The following is a 24,407-nucleotide window of genomic DNA, read 5'->3' as shown; positions in this document are numbered from 1 at the left end:
AAATCATGTAATTATTGTTTGTATCGTTTGCCTTAAAATTACCAAAATGAAGAGTTTAAAATCACAGACCTGTCTCTGTCACCGCCCATTCACACACCCCAAAAATAAGTCCAAGTTCCTGGTTAAATTTAACGTAAATTGTTGAGAGTGGGACTGCTGGTGGGAAGAAGCAAGCAAATACAGATGTGTGACTTCAGAAAAAAAAAGAGGACAATTTTCAAGTTAAAAAAAGGGTTGTGACTACATACAACTCTGCATTGTCTATCCGTTTTATTAGTCTTAAGGGATTGACCTATTTCAAATAATTTCTAATATTGATGAGTCAGCAACTATAAGTGTAATCTCTTAGGCTTCGAAGTGGGATCTGCAAAAAGAAAAACACAAAAAAACCTGAAAACACATTAGTAAAGCATGGACTTAGGAGTAAGTACTTTTATTTATTTATTATAAATGTACATGTTGATTTTTTTTTCCCTAAAAGTTTGAAAATGTAATAGATCATAAATATGCATGTTTCATTGATTTAATAAACTCATCATAACAACACATTGTCTTAATAGTTTTTACAGTAAATTCTGCAGGCCTGTAGGTGTAATCTGGTGTAAACGTCAAATGGTCAACATATTAGGGACAACAAGAGACTGATTATAAATCACAAATTGACTTCCAAATTCAGAATCTATCTATTTTTTATTTATAGTTTATTTGTTGGGAACTGATGCAAAAATGTGTAGACAAGAAGACAGCTATCCAATGCAAGTATCATAGTCTAATAATCAGCAGCAGATTAAGAGTGTTGAAGAATTGTAAAACTTGGTCTTGGGTCCATTCTCAGATTTTTTAGTAGTACTTCAGCAGTTTAAATGGACAAAGATAATTCCCTGGTCAAAATCTGATATAAAAATGCAGATTCTAATAGTTCTGAACAACACGGGATCAAGATGTTCCACTTATTCAGGTGAGGACACAGCTGTATTATGCACCTCTAAAAAACATGGGAAAAGACATTATCCGGTAATATTTGTCACTCTATTTTCTTCAAAAACCAATATATACTCAAAGAATAAAACTGTACAAAATTTAAACCTGATTCAGATAAATGTACTTTGCACTGGTAGAATTGCTACGGACAGGTTGCAACTACATTTAAGCTTATCTAAGAAGAAGTTTTTACTATAGATGAGGACACGTAAACCATAATGTGTCAATATTTACAGTTTATTTTTCTAGACAGACTTTAAATAATGTTGTTTTTTTAATCCTAAATCCTCAAACGGGCCTGGAAAAGCAGCTACAAGACAGTTTTACACTATAGGTTCCTTTTTCTTTTTTTTGCTGCCATATTCAGCTGAGCCCATCAAAAGTCAAATAGGATAAGCTTCATAACTTTGGTATAGATCATCAAAATCCCAATCACTCACCTGTCAGGACAGTGAAGGTCAGAGGCGACGGGCCTTCAAGATAATCTTTCAACTGATGGTGTCAGAAATAAGGCTTTAAAAAATGACAATATAAAAGCAGCGGGGATGAGGAGAGGACAGGGAGGAAAAGATGAGAAGAGATAACAGATTTAAATCTAAATCTGTGGCTGATGCTCAAACTTAAATCTCATCATTTGTAGGAAATGTCTATAAATCTGTTCAGTGCAAACTGCATTTCAGCCTGGATAAAAACTTTTATGTTGTTTAGATATATACAATATATAGACTGCTCCTTTTGTGTTATATCATGTGCATTTTTCCACTAGTTGTGGTAGACTGTTGGCTCAAATATTGTTTGTCTTTTTTTACATTTTAGAGTAAAGCTCTGGGCCTCCGCTTTTGGGGGAGAAATTAAATCAATCTCTGCCAAATATTCTGGATCCCAGCTACTACAAAAGGTAGGTCTTCTTATTACCCAAACAAGTCTGAACCCGAATGCCTTTTCTCTTTGTCAGATGGTCACACACAGTACGCTGTGACGCTGCGTTCCCTCTGGTAGCTGCAGAAACATTTTAGTGTCTCAGCTGAATGCTGATGCGTCATTTTAGAGGGGAGTCAGGTGTGTTTGGAAGAAAGAGAGCCGCGTGTGTGTGTGTGTGTGTGTGTGTGTGTGTGTGTATGTGTGTGTGTGTTTGTGTGTGTGTGTGTGTGTGTGTGTGTGTGTGTGTGTGTGTGTGTGTGTGTGTGTGTGTGTGTGTGTGTGTGTGTGTGTGTGTGTGTGTATGTGTGTGTGTGTGTGTGTATTTGTACTTAACACGGCCCATTACCCACAGCTCTGATTCCCCTCTCATCTCATCTCTTCAGTTAACTCTCTGGAGTCAAGAGTTTCAACCTCTGGACATGAATGCGACAAGGAGACAGATTGAATTAGAGAGGGCTGTGTTCCCATGGTGTGTGAGAGAGGTTATGAAATGAGGGACAAGTGAAAGCATCAGAGACAGAGCCATGACCAAGTAGATTTAACTTTCTGACCATTTGAAGGCAAAGGTGGACTCTGTGTTTACAGACCTCAGCTGGTCAGAGATCACTCAGGTGGATAGATGGCGAGCTGTCTGTCAACAAACAAATAATGTTTTGGTAGAAGTTAAATAGTTATGTGTGACAGGCTTCTTACTAAATGCTTTACATTTATGTTTTCAGGCATTAAAAAGGCATCAAATCTGAAGGAAGAAACTCTATAGATTTCCCCTTAACGGATAATAGAATCAACTTTTCTGAAACAAGAGAAAAGAAGACAATAGAGGCCTATTTGGAGATAAAAACATAGAACCAGACAGCAGTAAATAAAATATAAAAGAAAAGACAATCTACTTCTTGTGACTGTCACGTATCTGCTTTTTTATCAATTATAAATTTGAATTATTATATAACCCCATTTCCATAAGAGTTGCGTGGCAAATCATTGACAGCCTATTTGATTGAAAATTGTACAAAGACAACAAATCAAATTTTGAAACTGAAAAATATAATTGTTTTATGAAAGATACATCTTCATTCTTAATTAAATGGCAACAACATTTTAGTCATATGAGTGGGTATAAAATGTGCACTCTAGAGAGGCTTAGTATCTCAGAAGTAAAGGTCGAAAGAAGTTAAGCTCTGTGAAGAAATAAATCAATGTTTCCAGAATAATGTTCCTTGGAGTTAAATTGCAAATAATTTAAGGTTTTCATCATCTGCAGTGCATAATATCTTTAAAGACTCAGAAAATCTGGAGACATCTTTGTACATAAGGGACAAGGCCTACCAACCAATACAGGATGGCTGTGATGGTCGGGAACTCAGGCGGCACTGCATCAAAAGAGGCATGACTCTGTAGTGAAAATCACTACATGGGCTCAAAATCACTTGGAAAACCATTGACATTAACACATTTGGTCGCTGCATCTACAAATGTAGGTTTCGTCTGATAAATCAAAATTACATTCTTTTTGGAAATCATGGACGTAAATGTTGGTGTACCTGCAGTTTGACTTGTCGATTATTAAAAGCATGTAAACATGCTCCTGTGCTATGGATTTTGGTTTGTACTGTCTTTCATAAAGGTAAATGTTGTGTAAATGTTTTATATTATTTTCTCCGATTACTGAAAGCGCTGTCTAACATAATCAGTAACTTTGAAATCTGCACGAGAATGAGAAATCAAATTCTGAGGGGTCTGATGTAAATTTGATCACATTATGTGAGAGGTGACCAAAGATAAACTGGTGCAGCCAATCTAAATAAAAACTTTAAATGAAGTTTAAGAATCAAACTGTTTAATGTCTGGCCTCTATGTGTGTCTGTCTTTTGCACAAAAATGTTTTAGTTAGCCTATCAAGATGGGTTCATAATTGACTTAGTTCCTCTGACTATAAACAGTGAAAAACACACTTGCATCAAGTCACTTTGTAGAGGACCAAATGTAATTTTAAAATGTCCTGTTTTATGTTACTTGTACAGCTGTTTGCATTTTGATTGTGGTATGTTGTCAGGCTTTCTGTGTTAAATTTAACAGCACTTTATCCAGAGATGTTAAATTATGTTTGGTATAAAAGGATAAACATGATCGATTAACCTTTTAAAGGTGCAGTGTAAAGGTTCAGCATCATTTAGCAGAACAGACTTGGTAGAAATTTAATATAATATGTGTATAATAAGTATGCTTAAATCAATGTATAATTTTTTTTTTTAAATCTTTTTTTGTTAACTTAGAATGAGTCTTTTATATCTACAAAAGGAGCATGTCCCCTTCCACTGAGGCCCCCCAACCTGCACCACCAATTTTTATCGTAGTACAGAACATGCAAACTAGCAACATACGCGTTTTTGTGTTTAGTGAGTGGCATGCACCAGCTTATTTATATACGTTTCTGATGGTAAAAACATAGTCTTACACACTTATCATGCATCACAATCATGCTTCTTGTCCTCGAAGGCCACTGTCGCTTCTCCAAGATAAGGGGTGAGCAAGGGAGTGTGTCAATCTACAATCTGACTGCTAGATATTGCTAAATATTCCCATTTTTAAACACTGTACCTTTAATTATGCATTTCAGTTCTTGGACTAAAAAATTCCAGTGTTAAAAACTTCAACAGTAAAGAAAGAATCATGTATACATCTCTGACAAATGAATCTCATCGTCAGAGTTGCAATTTGTGACAGGACGGCATTACAGTGATTGTAACAACTATTTAATTCCTCTCAGGAGGTAAAATAGAATTAATCCTGGTCATATTAGCCAATGCTCTACTTTGACTATCCTCTTCCTATCAGGAGCTGTGGGCAATCACATCACCACGTCCAGGGACAAACTCCAGCACTGAGTCCAGTACTCCAATCAAAGTCAGCAGCAGGATTAGTCCAAAAACCACTGCTGCCTGTCTGTGGGAGGAAATCCAAGGACCCAGAGGTCCACGCAAATATGGAGAGAGTGTCCAGACTGCGATTAAAAGGCGGCTCCAGGCTCCAAACCTCGGATCTTCCTGCACTGAGGTGACAGATTCTTAATGCAATGTTTATGTTTAAACATTTGATATTAACTCAAGTTTTCTATTGGGCTCCAAGTATGCATTTCGTCTTTGTACAAACACATTTTGCAAAATGCCCTCCAGATTTGTTCCTTTTTTTCCGTGTATGTAAGCACTCTGCTCATGTTCTTGTTCATGGAGGCATGTCTGCAGAGCCAGTCAGCAAAAAGCGGCGAGCTGTGAGGGAGCTGACGGGTCGTTAGGGGCCTCTCATTAAGGCTGATCATTAGATGCTTTTATGGAGAATTAGCCCATTTTACAGAGATTTCAGGAGAAAAAAGGGAACTCTGGTGCACTTCAGGGCCTGCATTGGTCATTATTCTGATCAATAATCATGATCAGTGCTTTTGATGGATGGGGCATAACCTCCTCTTGGAAGAGTGTGAGGAAGAGGAGGAAGAGGAAGGTGGGGGGGTGGGGGCTGGGAACTGGGAGTGCTGAGGCGAGGAGGACAGGCGTGAAATGAACTGTTCTGCTCCACTGCGGGTCCACACTCTTCCTTTCAGTAGGTAATTTGTCGCCTCATGTACTGGAGTGTGTGTGTTTTGTGTGTGTTTTGTCCACATATTGTGAAATGTTTGAATGTGCCGTTTATGAACGCAGCTTTTGTTTATTTTTAGATAACGTTATTGGAAGTTTGCGCATGACGTGCCATGAGAGGGTCAGATTTTGTTTTAGGCTTGTGTGTGTGTGTGTGTGTGTGTGTGTGTGTGTGTGTGTGTGTGTGTGTGTGTGTGTGTGTGTGTGTGTGTGTGTGTGTGTGTGTGTGTGTGTGTGTGAAAGTGTGTGTGTGTGTGTGTGTGTGAAAGTGTGTGAAAGTGTGTGAAAGTGTGTGTGTAAGTAAGGTGCAAGATTATGTAATGTTGTATTCCTGCAGGCTTTGGCGGGCTTTGTTCTGTATCACTGGAGGTCTTCAGCATCCAGCAGCATCAGCATTATGTGAGGTGTACTTCATTACCCAGAATCACCCAAGCCTGACACGTTATTATCTTTCTCCTGTGCTTTGACTCCATTTCAATTACCCTCTTACCATGCATAGCCTTCAGACCAATGTCCCGCCCACCCGGCCACCCAACAAGGCCATCGCCAGCCAATCAGAGAGGTAGAGGCAGCGTGTGCAGCCAATGACTGAGGCAAGATAAAGACGATCAATCATTGTGTGACGCAGCAGGGGTTTTATCAAGCGTTCATCTGAGACCGGCTGCATGCAGCTTGTCAGCCAACATGTGAAGTTGCATAAGCCTTGTTTAACAATTTCCCAACTCTCTGAAGGGGCTGCAGAGGAACAATAGTGGTTTAAATGTTGCAGAACACACACACACACACGCACACACACGCACACACACGCACGCACACGCACACACACTCACACTCACACACACAAACACACACACACACACACGTTTGGGTTTTTTTTGTCTTGTTGAAATGGGTATTGAAGTCAATCCTTGAGGCTTAATATCAAATGAATGTAGCCCTTTTTTTGCTGTTTGTTTTCTACTGATTTACAGCTGGTAACTGTGAATGCTGCACTTTTTGTGATTCATTTCAGAAATATAAAGAATTTGAAAAGTCTGTCCGAGTGGAAGAAATTGATGGTGTAAAATTGGTCAAAAGCCTGGCTTTGAAGATGGAGGAAATGTTCAGGAAAAAGGCAGAGGCCACGAGGGTACGTAAAATGTTGAATTTGTTCTAAAAATATATCTATTTTCCTGTATTTTTATCCAATAATTATATTTTGTGTCATGCGAAAGGAACAGTTTGTTCTTTGATTATGGGGGGGCGGTTTTGAAATAATAATTTTTCTTTTTTTTTTGAAGGGGGGGTCTTAATTATGCTTACACACATTATAAATGAAGTTGTGGCTAATAGCACTGATAGCCAGATGTCCACAAGAAAAAGCCCCCCTTCAGTCTCAAACAGACCTTATTATCACGCACCATGTGATGGATTTACAGTCCGATGTGCATCATTACCTGAGCTAATTCATCCTGATTTTATCATTTGTAATCTGGAGTGCAGTGACAGAGATTGCAGCCCTTCAGCACCCAAAGTGTGGCTGACAGTGGCTTTAAAATTAAGTAAAGTAGTTGCAGCAATATGTTCTGGAGCTGCTATTACTCTTTGAAGAAAAGGTTTCAGTCAGACAACATTGTTATGAAACTACAAATAAATGGGGTATAGCGTGGACAAAATAGTTTTCCAAAATGTCCTATTAAAGTAAGCATTTGAAAATATGAAGAGTAAAACATGTAAAGCATGATCCTTCACTCTTTAATAGGCCTAATTTCCCTGCAGTCTCAGAAGTGAACACATTAGTCTCCCTAAGAATCAAGAAAACAAAACAAGACAGTAGTGCACTTTGTGATTTTAATTAAAAAGGCCGGTAGGTATTATGTGTCTTGCATATTTCAGTTCGGCCGGAGCTACACTGAACCTACAGTCTCAGCCTGTCTGTGACCTCAGTGTAGAGGAGCTTGTATCCATTTTAATACTGCACCTCGCAAGGACTGCTGGGAAATGATAACGTTTATCTCTCTCCGCCTGATCCCATGTGTACGACATCTCAGGACAAACAGCCTATAATTTACAGCTGGGAAAACGGACTTTTCATCTTTTGACACCCTGAGACGCGTAAACATATTATTATTATCAAGCATTAAAATGTATAAAATATGAGGCACGTATATGTATGTCCGTTGAAGCCTTAAAAAAAACACAACTTTCTATTTGAACCTGCACCAGTCAGGCAAACACCTAATCTGCTGACGTCATCAGTCTGCTCCAAATTAAAGTGTCAGGATGAGGAAGTGATCTCGATAAACTAGTGAAGGTGAGGTGACTGATTTTATCATAAGGAAAATGATATCAAGATGCATTCTCCTCCAAAATGAGAAAACACGATAGCCTATTTATTTTATCATATTTTCTTTGTTTGCCAACTGCTGACAAAGTGAGAACTCCGCGCGAGGTCAATTGAATTTGTCCACCTCCTGCTTGGCGGTAGGACGCGTCGGTTGTGTTTGTATAGCATTTATTTTGACACATGTGACAGATGTTAATTACCTTCCCCGGCTTCTAGAAGGTAAGAGTGACTGTAACGTTTAGGTAGCACTGGAAACACAAAGCCAAGCACAATTTACAGAACCGAGTTATTACTGAAGCTATGGCTACTTCTGCTGTACGCGTGAAATCCTGCTCCAATAACCTGCCTCCATCAATCATTTCTCCGCTGCGCACTCACTGCAGTGCTCCACATTTTATGCATCCTTTACCCCCCAAAAATAGTAGGCTATAAGAATGTCATTGAAGGAGAGATTGATTACCACATGTTAGTGAGTTTCACTTAAAACCCGAACTTATTTAAATGTTGTAATGCTCCTTATTTTCATTATTAATGTAAGGGATTTTTTAAATTTGAAAATAAGAGTGTTTGAATAGCTGTGTGCACAAATCAAGATTAAGAAGTGCAAAGATCAGCAGAACATAAAAAGATGAGAACAAACGGACGCACTGAAGGCCTTGAGGAATATTTTACAGTAGCATGCATTTAAAGTTTTTGGAATTATGTTTTTTAAAAACCAATAAAATTATGCGCAATATTTATGCTCTGATTAAACACCGTTTTCCCTCCTTTCAGCGGTTGGTGGAGGCAGCGGAGGAAGCGCATCATCAGCACGAGGAAAACCCTGACCTTCAGGTGAGCTTTGTTCGGACAGGACAGAAGTACAGCAAAGAGGGGCATAAATAGTAGAAACAAGTTGAGTGATTTTGTATGACCACAGTGAAAACTTTCTATCTGGGCAGTGCTAGAGAGAGGCTAAAAGGTGAGAGGAGGCTGATAGGCCCTTAAAGTCTTCTAATTGCCTTGACATCGCCCTTCACACCGCTGTCCGTGCTGACATACATAATGTTTCTATGATAAGTAATGTCGCACACATCAAAGACTGCTGCACCATGCTGCCATAACTCTCGCTGACTGTTTTTTAAAGAGTGTCCTAATCATAGCACAAAGCTGCTCTGTGCTGCAGCAGCTGCAGCTGCTTCTGCTTTGTGGAGTAGCCTACAGCAAGAGAAGAACTGTAATACAGTATACAGGAGAAACGATGGTCATTGGCTATGGACTATGTAATGGTGTTGTGCAGGTTTTAATACAAGCTCAAATATTGTGAATACCGCGCCTGAATATTAGTGAGCGCGATATTTTTTAAGAGGATATTTAGTCAATACAGTCTGTGTGTATACAGTGCAAAGCAGGGAGAGAAACGGTGTCAGAAGTCGGCCTGCATTTCTGCTACTTTTAATTATATTTCTCAGGATGTGAGCGCGCGACTTTGTTCAGGACGTTATTTAGCGGCTCTCGTCGCGGATTTCCTGACAGTCTGCAAAGGAAATGCAGTCTCTCTCTCTCTCTCTCTCTCTCTCTCTCTCTCTCTCTCTCTCTCTCTCTCTCTCTCTCTCTCTCTGCGTCCAGTGGACAAAGATAAATGAAAGTCTTTTGCGCTGCATTGTTTCACTTTCGTGGCTCTAGATTGGAAAACCAGTGGAGCAACGAAACAGTGAAATAACGGCCAACACTTTACAGTTAATAGAAGCATTTACATCATATGAATACATTTCAGCTGCCTTGCTCGTTTCCCTCCTGTTAGCTGCAGTTCACACAGCCATTACAAGACAGGTAGACGCTTAAACCAGCACTACAACTCCTTTAGGTCTATTTAACCTAGAGAAATTGGACAATATGTACATTAAGATATGTTTTGTTAGTTTATCATTCTAAACAAGTTTCACTTAAAAAACGAATTGTGTACATTTAGGCCTGCAATCTTCAGTGTGGTGTCTCTTTCATTAAACGTCTTAAACAAGTTTCTTAAATTATGCTTTTCAAATCATTTTCATTACACTTCTATAAACCTGACATGATTTTAAAAAGTCTAATTGACATTCCATTTATTTCTATAGATGAATGTATCTTTAAGTTTTACATTATAAAAGCATCATCTTAACTAACAGTGAGTTCTATAAACTATCTGTATTAAAAATTTAACAATAAAACTCTTGTATATCAGCGAAGCTATTTGAACACTTTTGTTCCAGCAGTTTTCATACAGCTCAGGCCCATCACACAGACACTTCATCTTTGAGGCCATAAAAAATAATAAGGAAAATTCAATATCCACCTGTGATAATGATGTGATGTCATCATACTACTCCTTGTGGCATCATTTAGCCGAGCTCGCCTCCCCTGACACCGCACATTTTTCACGCACCATTTCACTGACCACAATGAGATAAGCCGGCTGCTCTTATCTCTGCTGCAAGGACTCATGGACACTGGGCTGTTTTGCATTGACCCTACTAGTGTGTCTGCAGTTCAAGGGTGTGCAGATCAGGTCTTAAGGAGCAGAACTGACTTGAATTTAAAATTTTATTAGCTGTAAATTTTTCTTTGGTTGAAATTTTATTCATAACTTCAAGAGATTTTTATGGGCTTCTTGTACAAATTTTAACATCAGGAACATTTGAGATCATTTTAGGGGTAAAAAAAAATTCTGATTTTAATTAAATGACAAATCACACTAGTACAAGTTAAATTATCTTTATTTTATCTTATTTATATGATCTTTCTGTCAAAGCCTTGTCAAGCTTCAAGTTAAAGGCCTACATTTAAGTTTTGAAATGATATGATACAATTTAGGAGTCATTTCTATATTAACTATGAGAAAATAAAACATTAATGGGAGAAAGGGGGTTTCTGAAATGTTATAAATCCACTTAATTATTTTTTTAATTGCATGCTGCTGCCATTATGGTTTCTTAACATCATTAACAGTTAAAAAACTCAGCAGCAGAGTAATAGTCCAAATTGTTTGCCCTACGTGAAATGTATCTTGCTCATATTTTGAAGTTTTCTTAATCCAATTTTCTAGTATTTAACATTTCAAATAATAAGTCCAGTTGTGATCCATGAGAACTAGGAAGTGGGCGGTGCAGAGTAAATGAGTTTTCACTTGAGGAAGCTGTTAGGTCTAACTCTTATAATAAGAGTTTGGGACTGTTTAACCATCAGTTTTCAAACTAAAGCTGACATAGCCCCGCCCTCTGCAGACACTGTACTGTGGTTGTACATTAAGACCCAGCAGCTCTCTGCAGAAGGCCCTCAGCTAACTGCAGTGGTGTAAGAGTCAGTGGGGCGTCTCAGAGCTGCAGTGTCCCCTGGCCTGCTCTACAGTAATAACCCTGCTGCTTAACGTGCCTCTCTACAGCACATCACTTTTTGCTGAGGGTGCACGTTTCTTTTCTCCCCCTTCTGCCCCCTCCCTCCCTCTCTACCTCCCCCCGCCCTCCTCGCCGCAGCTCGTCAGAGAGCTGCTCAGGCGTGGTATGAGCTGTCAGCGGCTGCTTGATGGTGATGCCCGTGCGGCCTCCCCCGAGTGTGATGCTGTAGAGTCCATCACCAATCTCTTCCTCCCTCCTTGCCTCCCTCCCTCCCTCCCTGTCTCTCAGTGCAGACAATCAGGAGCAGAGGCCACAGAGAGGCCGCTCACACAGGATGAGACAGTCTTTCTTCTGCAGCAGCCGGCAGTGAAGGACAGGACACACTAACTGTTGGCTTTCACTTCATGGAGGCCAGAGCTTCTCTCTAGTGGACGTAAAATCCTCTTTGCACGTCCAGGTCTCTCTCAACCTCAGTAACCAGTGACTAAAGTTTAAAGACATTTCAATACTCTAGGAAATTTAACAACCACAGTGCATACATGGAAATACTCTGAAAAGTAGTTATGTTCTGATACAGTCTGTTCACGATGTGTGGTTGTAGCCCAGATGTCTGAGCAGATCTCCTCTTGTCAAAGTGCTCCTTATTAAAACATCCAACCTCTGTTGATACCTCATAGTGCTTTCATGTCGAAATTTTTATTTAGATTTGACAAAGGCCTTTTACAAATCAACATTAAATAAAAATGTCATACATTAACTTCCACATTCCGATAAGACATGCTTCATAAATCAATTTATATGCTATTTCCCTACAATTTGTCAGGCTTCTTCTGCTTAATTTTGCAATTTGTCATATTACTCCTTGTAGGATTTTTCATCTTGCAGAAAATGTGCTGGGGGCGGTTGTGAGTGAACTCAGCACAGGTTTAGATAAATAATCAGGGTGCAGAGGCAAGACCTGCATGAGGAAAATCTGTCTAACCACTGAAAGACTAGATTTTTAAATTTTTTCAAATCTGTAGTAAACTTCGCATGGGATGTTTTGTACCATTATGACCTAAAAGAAAAACAAACAGAGCATCAGCTGGAAGATTGAAATAATCTAAATGTTTGTTTTAATGCCTTCCATCAGTAAAGCATTCAGACTGAGAGAACCTTTGTTTGTTTTACCTGGCAAACTTTTAGGGTGAGTTAACCAAACTGAAATTACATTTTCTCCAAACCTGCTTTAAAGTTCCTGAGTCAAACTCTCTGGTTTCCATTTATCTTTCTGAAGTAGCATCACTATCTTTGGAAACACTGATAGAGGCTTTCCTACTTAAAAAAGTAACGTTGGAAGATTCTTGCTTGATGTCAAACTTACCTCAACTGAGCTGAACACATTTTTTGCGTTTGACTGAAAACTGAAATAAGGGATGAACACTCATATGCCACAAAAAACAGGGGAGATTACAGCTTTACGAAAGGCTTTAAATATGAATAAGTCTGTTTTGTTTCAGGACACTTAATTTATGTGTTATGTAAGCCTATCTTTCAAGTTATTTTTCTAGCTGGAAGAATGTTTCATAAGATGCCAGCATCCTGATGTCTTTCAACGTTAACAGAGTTCACTTTTTTCCCCTCAGTACGAGTACTTCAACGCTGTGCTGATCAATGAAGTGGACGAGGAGGGAAATAATGTTGAGCTGGGTGGAGAGTTCCTCTTGGAGCCCAATGATCATTTCAATAACCTGTCAGTCAACCTGAGCCTCAGTGTGGTGCAGGTGCCGACCAACATGTACAACAAAGGTGAAAGCTCCTCCTGGTTAAATATGCAACTGTGATTTAACTACTGTGAGCTGAGGTAAGGGGGAGGAGAAGTGGAGGGAGGAAAGTAAGTGGTGAAAGTGAGAAATGGTAGCTGAAGTGGTATCAGTGTCACGGGCCTGGGAGAAGAAGAGGTGTTCAGGGATCGATAAAGAGTCCAGACAGAAAGAGAAAGCAGCTGCGGACCTCTCAAAGAGACAGGCAACAGTGCGGCGAGGAGGAACAGGGAGGATGTTTGTCATATGCTTGCTGTTCAGAAGCTCCTTGTCTTCTAACGGAGTGTGTCACCACTCTCTGTGAGGCTCCACGGCTGCTTTTGTTTGGCTGTAATGGAGTCTCCATAACTCTGTGTTCAGGGCACAAAGGAAGGCTCGTCCAGCAGGAGGAGGAGGAGGAGGTGGGAGGGGTTAGTCGCAGGCTTTGTATCTCCTTTAGAGAGGTTAATGAGGGTCAAAGGCCAACCGTGCACTAGGATGATTACCATTATCAGCATTTAATTTACTTGTATCTCTTTCTGTCTAATCTCTTGCGTTTTTCCTCCTCTTCCTCTCAGATCCTGACATCGTGAACGGGGTGTACTGGTCCGAGGCACTCAATAAAGTTTTTGTTGATAATTTTGAAAGAGACCCTACACTCATTTGGCAGTACTTTGGGAGCGCGAAAGGTTTCTTCAGGCAGTACCCTGGTGAGTGCGGCCGATCTGTGACTGTGGTCTCAGTGTGTGTGTGTGTGTGTGTGTGTGTGTGTGTGTGTGTGTGTGTGTGTGTGTGTGTGTGTGTGTGTGTGTGTGTGTGTGTGTGTGTGTGTGTGTGTGTGAATGTGTGTGTGTGAATGTGTGTGTGTGAATGTGTGGGAAAAGAAAGGCTCATCCCAAGGGAGCCATCAGCCGTCAGTCCAGGGGGAGAAAAAACAGATCAGAACAAATGATTTAGAATTACTAAAGGGGTGATTTGGCTAATGTTGTAATTTTACAGACCATCAGAGAGGATGCATATATACAGATGGTGATTAATCAGAATTTGTGTGCGTGTGTCTACACTGGTACTGAGGAACAGTGCACGGCTGCAGAATGAAACAGAGCTTTACAGTGATGGGGAACAGGCGGTGGTCTCACTGCAGTGCTGGAACAAAGCTGCAGAGACCAGATACAACTGATGGTAGTGAAACACGAGTAAAGATTTTGACCAGAGGCAATTTGTAAAATTAGAGTTTTCCAACACAATTATTTTAGAACATCCTTAACAGTTTATTCTTCATTTAGATGTTGTTTGAAAATCACACATCACTGAACTCTCCTTGATTTTTTTGCTTGTTCATTTCAAATATTAGAAGAGTGAAAACATTAATGAAGGTTGATGGAGGATTAATTTGTTGTTCAAACTTTAAGCTGTGGTAGGAAGTAGGAAGAGTACAAAAAACTCAAATTCTTTGGTGCCTGTTATGCTCCACTTCAATGTTTGTATGTTTTTTAAAAAAGAAATTCATTAAAATTTGAAGATAAGATTAAACATACAAGCCATTATTAGAATATAAAATCTAATACTCTGTAGCGTTTGATATAGGGTACATAAATCAGGTTAAATTAGCTCCACTTTTACCAAATGCATCATTTAGTAAGTAAGACACATACATATAATTACTGGCTACATGATGGGTAGATTTGCTGCTGCTTTACTTATGTATGATACTTTCTTAATTCTAATTATTCAATGTTTACTCAAAACAGAGCATCTTCATAGTGTGGTATTTCCTTTCAAACATAGAGCAGCTTATATCTAAATTGACATGGCCCAGTTTTATATAGACAGATTGTTAAAAATTTGGGCTGTCACTGATTCTGTTACTAAAGTGAACGATTTTGTATTAGGTCTTTGCAACACAATGTCTGTTTACAGATGAGCCATCACATTTTATATGTTTAAATATTTGCCATTAGTCCCTAATGTCCCTAGTGTCCTGATACAACTTTTTCACTTCTGATACCATACCGATATTGCAGCCTTGAGTACGATACGATATCAGCACGAATCATAGATACTTTTATTACTTCGGTATTAATAAAGTACATTCTGTTCTATTCTATAAATAAAACACTTTTGTGTAATATCTTAAGGTAAATTATTTAGCCTCTCACTGCTAAAAAGTTAAAAGAAAAACATCTTGATGTGACCACTATGAAGATATTTTGATTCTCTAGATTCTCTTGACACAATATAAGGGCTGCTTATATCGGGGTGCTTATATCAGAGATTTTAGATGCAGGCCGATATAATCCGATACTGTTTTTTTTTGTTGCTGATATCAGACTGATATCCGATATCAATATCGGATCGGGACATCCCTCCTTTTAAGTCCCTCTTAAAATGTCACTGGTACATGTCTCACAAACTGCAGGTTTGGATCCGTCTCAGAAATGGTGTACACTGACACTGCAGACATTTTCTTTCATGTTTAACCATAAGAATGACCCAGAGTTTGTCTTCTTCTTCCCAATAAACAATCCTTTTCTTTGAACTAGCAGTTGGGTGTACCCGCCTGCCAACATTAAGCTGATGCCAAACAACAGATGAACATCGGCTGCTGACATTGGTGCATGGCACATAATTTGCCTTTCTGTCAACAGGGCAAACATAGGCCTATATAGATGTTCAACTGATACGTTGGTGCATCCCCCTGAAGTGACAGACCTGTGTTGTCGTTGTTGTTTTATATTTCTTGAGTCAGCATGCTTGTGTTTGTCGGATGTAAAATGTTGTTTTCTGCCTGTTATCCATTTTCTGCATTGACCTCTTATCCATTTAAGGAGTGAAATGGCATCCAGATGAACACGGCGTCATTGGTTTTGACTGTAGAAACAGAAAGTGGTGAGCTCACAAACTACATACAACATAGTATACCACTCCTGTTGTTGCATCACTTTGTTGTAAGTTTGTTTTCTCCGTGTGTGAATGTGAGATTTCCCTCTGTATGTCAGGTATATCCAGGCAGCAACGTCTCCCAAAGATGTGGTGATCTTAGTGGATGTCAGTGGAAGCATGAAAGGGCTGAGGCTGACCATCGCCAGACAGACAGTCTCCTCCATACTCGACACACTGGGAGACGACGACTTCTTCAACATCATTGCAGTGAGCTTCAGTTAATCTTTTGCTACATTTATGTCCGTACATTCTCTTAAATTTCTGTATTTCTGTGAAGTATTTTCGATAACTGGATCATATTTAATGTTATTTATATTTCTCAGTACAATCAGGAGATTCACTATGTGGAGCCTTGTTTGAACGGCACACTGGTCCGAGCCGACAGAACAAATAAAGACGTGAGTCATGATAAAACTGACATTTCATGGTTTTACGTGTATCGTATCAGGTTCCAATTTTTTTATCGAAGTTTAAAACTTCCCTTTCTGAATTTTGTCCTGCGTCAGCATTTCCGTGAACATCTGGACAAGCTGTTTGCCAAAGGAATTGGGCTCCTCGGGGACGCACTCGCAGAGGCGTTCACAATCCTAAGTGATGTAAGTTCCTACACTTTTTTAAACCCCTTCCATGATCCTCTCCTGTGCCTGTCACTGACACTTTGATAGGGATGCTGTGCAAACACAAACCCAGTCTAATTTCCACTAAAATAAAGTTTCATACAGCCGATCCTTTGAATTATTTTTTACTGTTCCCTGAATATGTGACAATGCTGCTGACTATTCATGAGTTTCCACAACAGGACTCATATTTATTGATTTATTTGACATAGAAATAATGAATCTGTGGGTGCGTTTGTTTTATTGAATTGATGGACTCCACTTGACCAGAACATTAGGAAAACTTTTATTTTACAAGTCACATTTGTTTCCAGTGACAGGAAGTGTTCATGTACGACACTCTGCGTGTTCTCAGCTAATCATAATAAAAGTAACACACTGCAGTCAGATATACGCGTTTGGGAGGTGTGTCGAAACGGTCCAGCGCTATCCCTGTTCCGCCCTCCAAACACAGACACATCTATTCTGAAGCCTGATTTATGGCTCTAATTAATGTCAATGATTAATAACGGGGGCTGATTGGAACACAGAGCAGATAAGAGCAGCGCTGCGCTGCTTTTATCTCTGGCTTTTCAGGCGAGCTGCGGCTGCAGCACAGAGGCTGAGGGAGCGCAGTGCTTACCTCTGCGTTTGTCAGATTAATTAAAGCCCTGCAATGAATATGGTAATCAGGTAGCAGGTTGCTCAAATGTGTTGTTACACCACTGCCCAGTGAGTGAAGTAAGAATATAGGCTATCAAACTGCAATCAGGGAGAATCGCTTTTAGAGCACTGCAGCATTTTTATACTCAGTGCTGCGGAGCAAAGAGGGAGAACATCTCTCCTTTGCGCAGACTGATGGTGTGAACACTGAGGGCACAATAAAATATTTTATTGTCACAAAATATGTCAGCCATCACCTTAATGGAGGATTCTAAAAAAGATAGATGATTATCTCCCAAAGAACTAGGGCCTGGCATTGATTAGATTTTTATCAACATCAATTACATAATGATCTGTTTTATTGATCATGTCCCTTATCATTAACATTTATATTAAGAGGCTCTTACTCACTTACAATGCTAAAACAAATTACATCATTTAAACTTAAAAGCTTATCAGCACTGATGGATCAAAGACTTTTACAGTGAGATAATGATGTAAAATAATGATGTGAGAAAAACTTTTTTTAAGTTAATATAAAAACATTTTCTGAAAGGAGGTTGAAATAAGTCACTTGAGCACTGACGCATTGTGCTATGGATGTGCTTTACATTGCAAAAACAAAACACATGACATTTTTATATACAATATGAAGAATTCATGCAAACGGGGGAAAAATGTTAAAATGATTATGACTTAAGTAGCTGCTGTAGTTTGAGGCTCCAAGGTAATGTATGTGCTGACTCACACTGTCAGGGTCTCACTGGAACACTATAAAAGTGTGATCTCTGCTTTTCTTTCTTTCTTTATAAAAACTTAAATATTTAATCTGCCTCTGGATTATAATAAACAGTTTATTACAATCAAATCTCAGGGAGGATCATCTTATTTTTGAAGATCTGTTTTTTTTACAGGTAACTGAACAAAAAAAATACAGAATACAGAAAATTCTATTACTAGACTGTGTATCTGTGCTTTTATTTAACATCCTCTAAAATGTCTAAGTCTGGAGTTAGTATTTTGAGGTGTCTTTTTCGTTTACTACTTGCTTGACGTAAAGCCGTCTTCCCTCTTCTGTACTGTTCCTTCCTTTTGCTGTAATGCCAAAACCTCATTACAGACAGACACCTTCATGCAGCAGCTGATCAGGCAGATATTATAAAGCACACAAATTAATCAAATGTATCTTTTAATAAGTTATTTTAGTTATTTTGTTATTGTGCCATGCATCTGCCCAGCCCACATGAACTTAAAAGATATAAAAAACACAGTATAATTTCATTCATCATATTTAAATTCATGCAGTCTTGAGCAAGTTAAAGTGTATTTATGAGAGAGAGAGAGAGCCCTGCAGGCCTCCTGACGCTCAGTCTGTGTGATGGCAGAGTAGTTCCTGTGATGGTGTCACTGCACGCTGCTCTTTCTCTCCAAATTCATTCTGTCACAGGTCAATAAGACACTTAATTACTGCCATGCATCTTCTGGCTCCAGAATCAAACAACACACTCTACCGAGTCTTTACTAAGACATTGTTTTATATGTTATTGATTGATGTCTGCACATCTGCCATATCAGACATCATCATTAAACAGTGGGAACAGAGAGAGTTGTTGGAGTTAGGTTGATGTCATGTAAATCAATCTATGTTTATTCAGTTTTACTTTTAATGCACACCTGCATGTGTTGTTTCTCTGTCTGCAGTTTAATCAAACTGGACATGGCAGTGTGTGCAGCCAGGCCATAATGCTAGTGACTGACGGGGCGACTGAAATGTATGACGATGTTTTTGAGAAGTACAATTGGCCAGAAAGAAAGGTGGGTTTCTCCGTCTCTCGTCTTAAGATTTCTGCTCACTCAACACTTTTTCTTCCAGCGGTGACCGATGCACATTTGAATCCTTTATGCCAGCCGTAGCTTGATGTTTTGGGAAATTAATTTCTTTTCCTTCATGACCTCTCATAACTCTATAGTGCAATCAATGTTTATATAATGTCGGGTTGACACATAACAGAGGAATATTTTCCCTGGAGAGGAGTAAAGCATGGAAAATGAACTGCTTTCAAGGGCAAAGACTGAAGTATGTACAAGCAGCTCAGTCTCAAAGTCCCTCATCTTTGCCCCCCACCACTCCTGCTGTTCTCCCTCCACCGTTCTCCCTCGACAGTTTAAATTCTTTTGTTAGCCTCCCTTTGTAAAACCCAAATGAAAAAGAAATAAAATGGACTGCTGTGCCACTCACAGAGCCATAAAAACAACAGCTCAGGGGCTTTTGTTCAGTCCTATCAAGCATATGTGTGTTGGCAGCGTTTGGCAGGGTACAGGCCAGTATTTGGAGAGCCACCCCCAACCCCCTCCCCATACACCCTCAGGGCTGCTATATGGCAGCCATTCAGTGTTTTTCTATATGCTTTATGCTTAGCAAAGCATCTGGAGCCAATGAGCCGTGCACGTTTGGCAAAGTGTCACACAGCGTTCTTTAAAAGGACAGAGGAACATGCCCTCATGCACAGCCCCCAACAAAGAAAATTAATTTAACTGCAGAGAACAAACTGGAAAAAATCTGAAACTTGCTGTTAAAAACCTGACGAAGATGGACAGGAAATAAAGGTAGAGATTGAAAGGAGAGAGCAGAAAGAAGCAGCTGCTGCATGTTTCCTCGTGAGGATGTAGAAACAAGCAGCAACTTCTTGCAGATAGAATCAGGACAGGAAGATAAATGACTGAGGAGACTCATCACTTTGCATGTTTGTTTAATCCTTCCATCTTTAAAACTCTCAACATCCATGTGTCCTCTTCGCAGGTGCGGATATTCCCATACCTGATTGGACGAGAGTCTGCATTTGCTGATAACCTCAAATGGATGGCTTGTGCCAACAAGGGTTTGTGACTTTTTGATAAACATACCCGCAGACAGCTCTGTGTCAGAGAGTCGGATATGAACTGACGCTGTTTCTGTGCAGTGATGTGATAGGTTGAGGATGTGCGGGTTTCCATGTGGTTTTGTTCGTGTATGTGTCAGCTATGTGTGCTTTTCTGCGTGTGTGCTGGCTCAGAATCCCTCTGCCAGAAGGCAATGAAGTGGCACTTGAAGCGGGTCAGGGGTCAATCTGCTCTAATCCTTCTTCCTGTCAGAGTGTCTCCCCCTCGGCTGCTCACTGCTGATGGCTCCCACGTGTCAGCGCTCCGCATCACTGCCCTCTGGAAGGGAAAGTCACAGGCAGGAAAACAGATCACAGGGGGACTGTGGGAGGACGAGCCCCAAACATCCTCCCCTATTGTCCCCCACTGTGGGGTAACCTTACATGTCCAATATGAAGCATTGACAGACACAGCAGGAGCTGACAGACAGTCAAATGGCCCCTGTGTCGCCCACTAATGTCAGGGACATCAGCATGCAGGGAAAGTACATTTACATAAGTACTGTACTTTTGAGCTGAATGTACTTCTCTGGAGTTTTTCTGTGCAAGGTTATTTAGGACTTTTACAACTAGACATTACAGTAGAAAGGTTCTCATTATGTATTTTAAATCACATTAATAGTTTATAGTTCTGTGCAGATTAAGATTTAACATCCTGGTTTAGTGGCTAGATAACACATCCCATGCACAAAGGCTTTAGTCCTTGAAGCAGGTGCTCAGGTTTGATCTAAACCCTCAGCCATTTGCTGCAAGTCATTCCCCACTCTCTTCTCAGTTTTCTATCCTTTCTGTGAATAAAAATATCAAAGCCAAAAGTTGAATTAAACAACAAAGGAAAAGACTGAACATCATGGTCTTTACAGCTCAAAAGTTTTTCCTGGTAAAATCCCTGAAGTGTAACATTTAAAAACAATGAGAGGACCAGTGTGTAAAAAATTTGGGGGACTTTATTTTCACTCATTGAATATTATAGTTATGAGTCTGATTTTGTGGTTGTTCTATCCTTTGTAAATATTATCTTTTTGTTTTCTCACCTTAAAGTGAGCTTGCTGTGTCTGAAGTGGCAGTGGGTCTAGTTCATGAAGTGGACATATTGCATCTCCATGTTTCTACAACTTCCCAGAATGGACAAAACAAACGCTGAGAACTTTTTTGCCTTTTTTACAGTCTGTTTGTATCCCAAAATGTTAAAATACAGACACTTCGTTAAAACCATTGTTAAACCCAAATAGTGCAGAAACAAATGGGCTAAATGAAGGCAAAGTAAACGCTGAACAATTTCCAAACACATCATCAGACATCAGTGTTTGGGTCAATGTTCCTTAATATGTGCAAAATCACACGGTAGTTCTGACCCTGTCTGCAGCAGTTGATAGCATAGCTTCTGTTTCAGTTCTCAAAGGGGCTGAGTAGACCGTGATCCCCGTAGGTTTCACACTTGATATTGACAAGTACTTCATACATCCCCACATCATGAAAACAAACTACAATTTTAAGTTTTTCAGTAGGAATACTAAAAGTTGGTGTTATATATAATTTGCTCTCATATATCAAAACTAAATGCATCTATTGAAGACCTGTCTTTACACAGAAGGGAGTGCATGTGTTCAGACATATTTTATGTATCACAGGCTGCCACAATGTCATTTTTTTAAGGTAAGTACACAAAATCAGTCACAAAAGGTACTACTGTTTAAAAATGTGTGTGCTACGCCTCATTGTTGTAAAATTGGGACAAGAACTGGTACCTTTCAATTCAATGGTTTGGGATCCTGGTCCTGATGTCCACATGCTGAAGTGCTCTAGGGCAAGACACCAAACCCCAAACTGTGTGTGTGAACAGTATTTAGTTAATCCTGATTGCTGCTTTACATAACAGCCTCTGCCATCAGTGTAAGATTGTGTCGGGATTGGGTGAAAGTGACATGTTATGTAAAAGTGCTTTGAGAGTTCAGAAGAGTAGAGAAAGTGCATATAAATGAGGATTATTAACCCTTTACCATTTAAAATATGTGTGTGTTAAATTTCAGGATACTTCAGTCAGATCTCCACGTTAGCAGACGTTCAAGAGAACGTGATGAGGTATCTCCACGTCATGAGCCGCCCAAAAGTCATCGACCATGAACATGACACAGTTTGGACAGAGGCTTACGTGGACAGTGCGGTAAGTGTACATGAAGCAGTATCAGGACTTCCTGTAATTGTCTTACTTATTCTACCTTACTCATTTTACATCTGTAAACAGGCTCTCAAAGATGGCTATAAAACAGCTTTCTTTATTTTATCGATGTTACATAATATTAGAAGATGTTTGGGTTTTTTTTGTCCATCACTGTTGCGTACAGTAAATGTGCACATGTGTGTATTCTGTCTCATCATCATTCTTCATGCCGCTGGGAATATTCCTCATTATAAGCTTCATTAATCTGCATGGATCCTCCTCCTGATGTACATCTGTGTACACAAAGTCAGTGCTCAACATGAAGGCTTGAACTCATTCACTGAATCTCTGGTTTGTTTCTCTTTCTATCTTACAGCTTTCCCTGGCTCATAAGGTAAATATCTGCATGTGGAGTGATCTTTACCTGCTCTCAGGTGGAGACAAATTCACAAAAAATTACATTTATTTGCTTTAATGTTATAAAGAAAACTTAAATCTAGCATCAGAGAGGAGATTATGCACAGGTAATTCAAGGTGTCCACAAGGACTCTACGTATTTGAGCTAAACAGTGTAAATATGAAGTGACTTGAGAGGTTAAACAGCAGCTTATTGTCTCCACTCACATTATGCTTTACTGGTTCCTTGAGAGTCTAAAGTGAGGAGAAGCTATTCTCTCTGAGGGGCAGCAGCAGTAAAGGAGCATTTATTATACTTCTCCTCAGTATGGAGACAATGAGCATGCACACTCACACACACACACACGCACACACACTGAAGGGTTGTGAGATTGTCCTCTGGAGTGTGTGCTTGTATCTGAGCCACAGACACACCATTCATCATTCTGTGGATCATTGCATTTTATCTCCTAAAGCCCGTAATAAAACTGACATTGGAGTGGAGACCAAGGAAGAGAGGAAGAGACTGGAGAGAGGGAGAGAGGTGGAGGGAGAGGTGGTTAGGCGTCCATGGGTAACCCTGTGTGTGTGTGTGTGTGTGTGTGTGTGTGTGTGTGTGTGTGTGTGTGTGTGTGTGTGTGTGTGTGTGTGTGTGTGTGTGTGTGTGTGTGTGTGTGTGTGTGTGTGTGTGTGTGTGTGTGCGTGCGTGAGTAGTGTGTGCGTGTGTGTGTGTGTGTGTGTGTGTGTGTGTGTAGACCCAAGCAAGCAGTCCAGTTTCCTTCTCCATTGTGTGCTGTGATGAATTTAAGCACCCAACATTCTTCATGTTGTCAAGTCGGCTACTAGTACACACTGCAGCTCACACCTATTTTGCACATACACAAATGAACATCGCAGACACACATGGGTTCAGACACACACACAGGCACTCAGCTGCGTTGACTGACGAGGTGAGGGAATAGCAGACCTACTTTAGGAGCGCTCATGTGCTTAATTATGTCAGCGTTCATCCTGCAGAGCTGACCTCGTCTCCTCCTCTGAGTCCGGCCTGAGAACTGCACAGTTCAGGTTTTACAACGGAGAGGCTGTGATCACAGTGCTCTTTGATTCTGCAGGAATTCATGCTTCTGATAAACAATTGGTGCAGTTATAAAATATAGAACTGCTAAACTGGTGTTTCAGAGTGCTTATAAATCAGAGAAAAAGTGAAATGTGTGAAATCATTCTGTACTTTTAGACTTTTATGTGTTCACTGTTTCCTTTGTAGCTAACTTTAGCTTATCAATTGAAAAGCCCTCAAATCCTTGTGTCTCTGAATAACTAGAGCACCTTAATTATCTATTTGAAAATTAAAATTGAATGTCATCATGTCACTTTGTCTCTAACACTTAGTGTCCTTACTGTCCCTTTACCGACAAACCCCTGATGTAAACAGGGGAAAACAAAGGAATTATAACCCTGTTGTGTGGATATAAAATAATGTTTACAAAAGCATTATTTAACTATTAATTTCTTGGTGGGCTTTTATGCCTTTATTTTGAGAGACAGGACAATGGAAAGAGTAGGAAGCTGGGAGGAGGGAGTGAGGAATGATATGCTGTAAAAGGTTGCAGGTAGGAATTAAACAGGACCTCCCGCTTCGAGTACTACAGCCAAGAAATGTTTTAACTTAGTATCCTGTTTGCATATTATTGGTGTCATTATATTTTGGTTTTTCCTGTGCTTTTGATTGATGTTTA

The 24,407-nt window shown here is 39.8% G+C and overlaps 1 protein-coding gene across 1 annotated transcript in view; it reads left to right on the top strand.

Moving 5' to 3' along the window:
- The window catches only part of LOC117815448 (voltage-dependent calcium channel subunit alpha-2/delta-3-like), a 44,254-nt gene that overhangs the window by 1,339 nt on the left and 18,508 nt on the right, over positions 1-24,407 (top strand). Inside the window, 14 exon segments of the mRNA XM_034687178.1 lie at positions 1,798-1,879; positions 4,738-4,956; positions 6,544-6,660; positions 8,632-8,691; positions 12,836-12,998; positions 13,570-13,701; positions 15,820-15,880; positions 15,991-16,141; positions 16,258-16,332; positions 16,441-16,530; positions 18,895-19,008; positions 19,994-20,072; positions 22,142-22,275; positions 22,649-22,666. Of these exon segments, the coding sequence (XP_034543069.1) occupies positions 1,798-1,879; positions 4,738-4,956; positions 6,544-6,660; positions 8,632-8,691; positions 12,836-12,998; positions 13,570-13,701; positions 15,820-15,880; positions 15,991-16,141; positions 16,258-16,332; positions 16,441-16,530; positions 18,895-19,008; positions 19,994-20,072; positions 22,142-22,275; positions 22,649-22,666 (1,495 nt within the window).

This window comes from Notolabrus celidotus, chromosome 1 (genome assembly GCF_009762535.1).
Source record: "Notolabrus celidotus isolate fNotCel1 chromosome 1, fNotCel1.pri, whole genome shotgun sequence".
NCBI lineage: Eukaryota > Metazoa > Chordata > Actinopteri > Labriformes > Labridae > Notolabrus > Notolabrus celidotus.
Note: the sequence above shows the minus strand (reverse complement) of the source record. Positions and strands in the feature narration are given on the sequence as shown.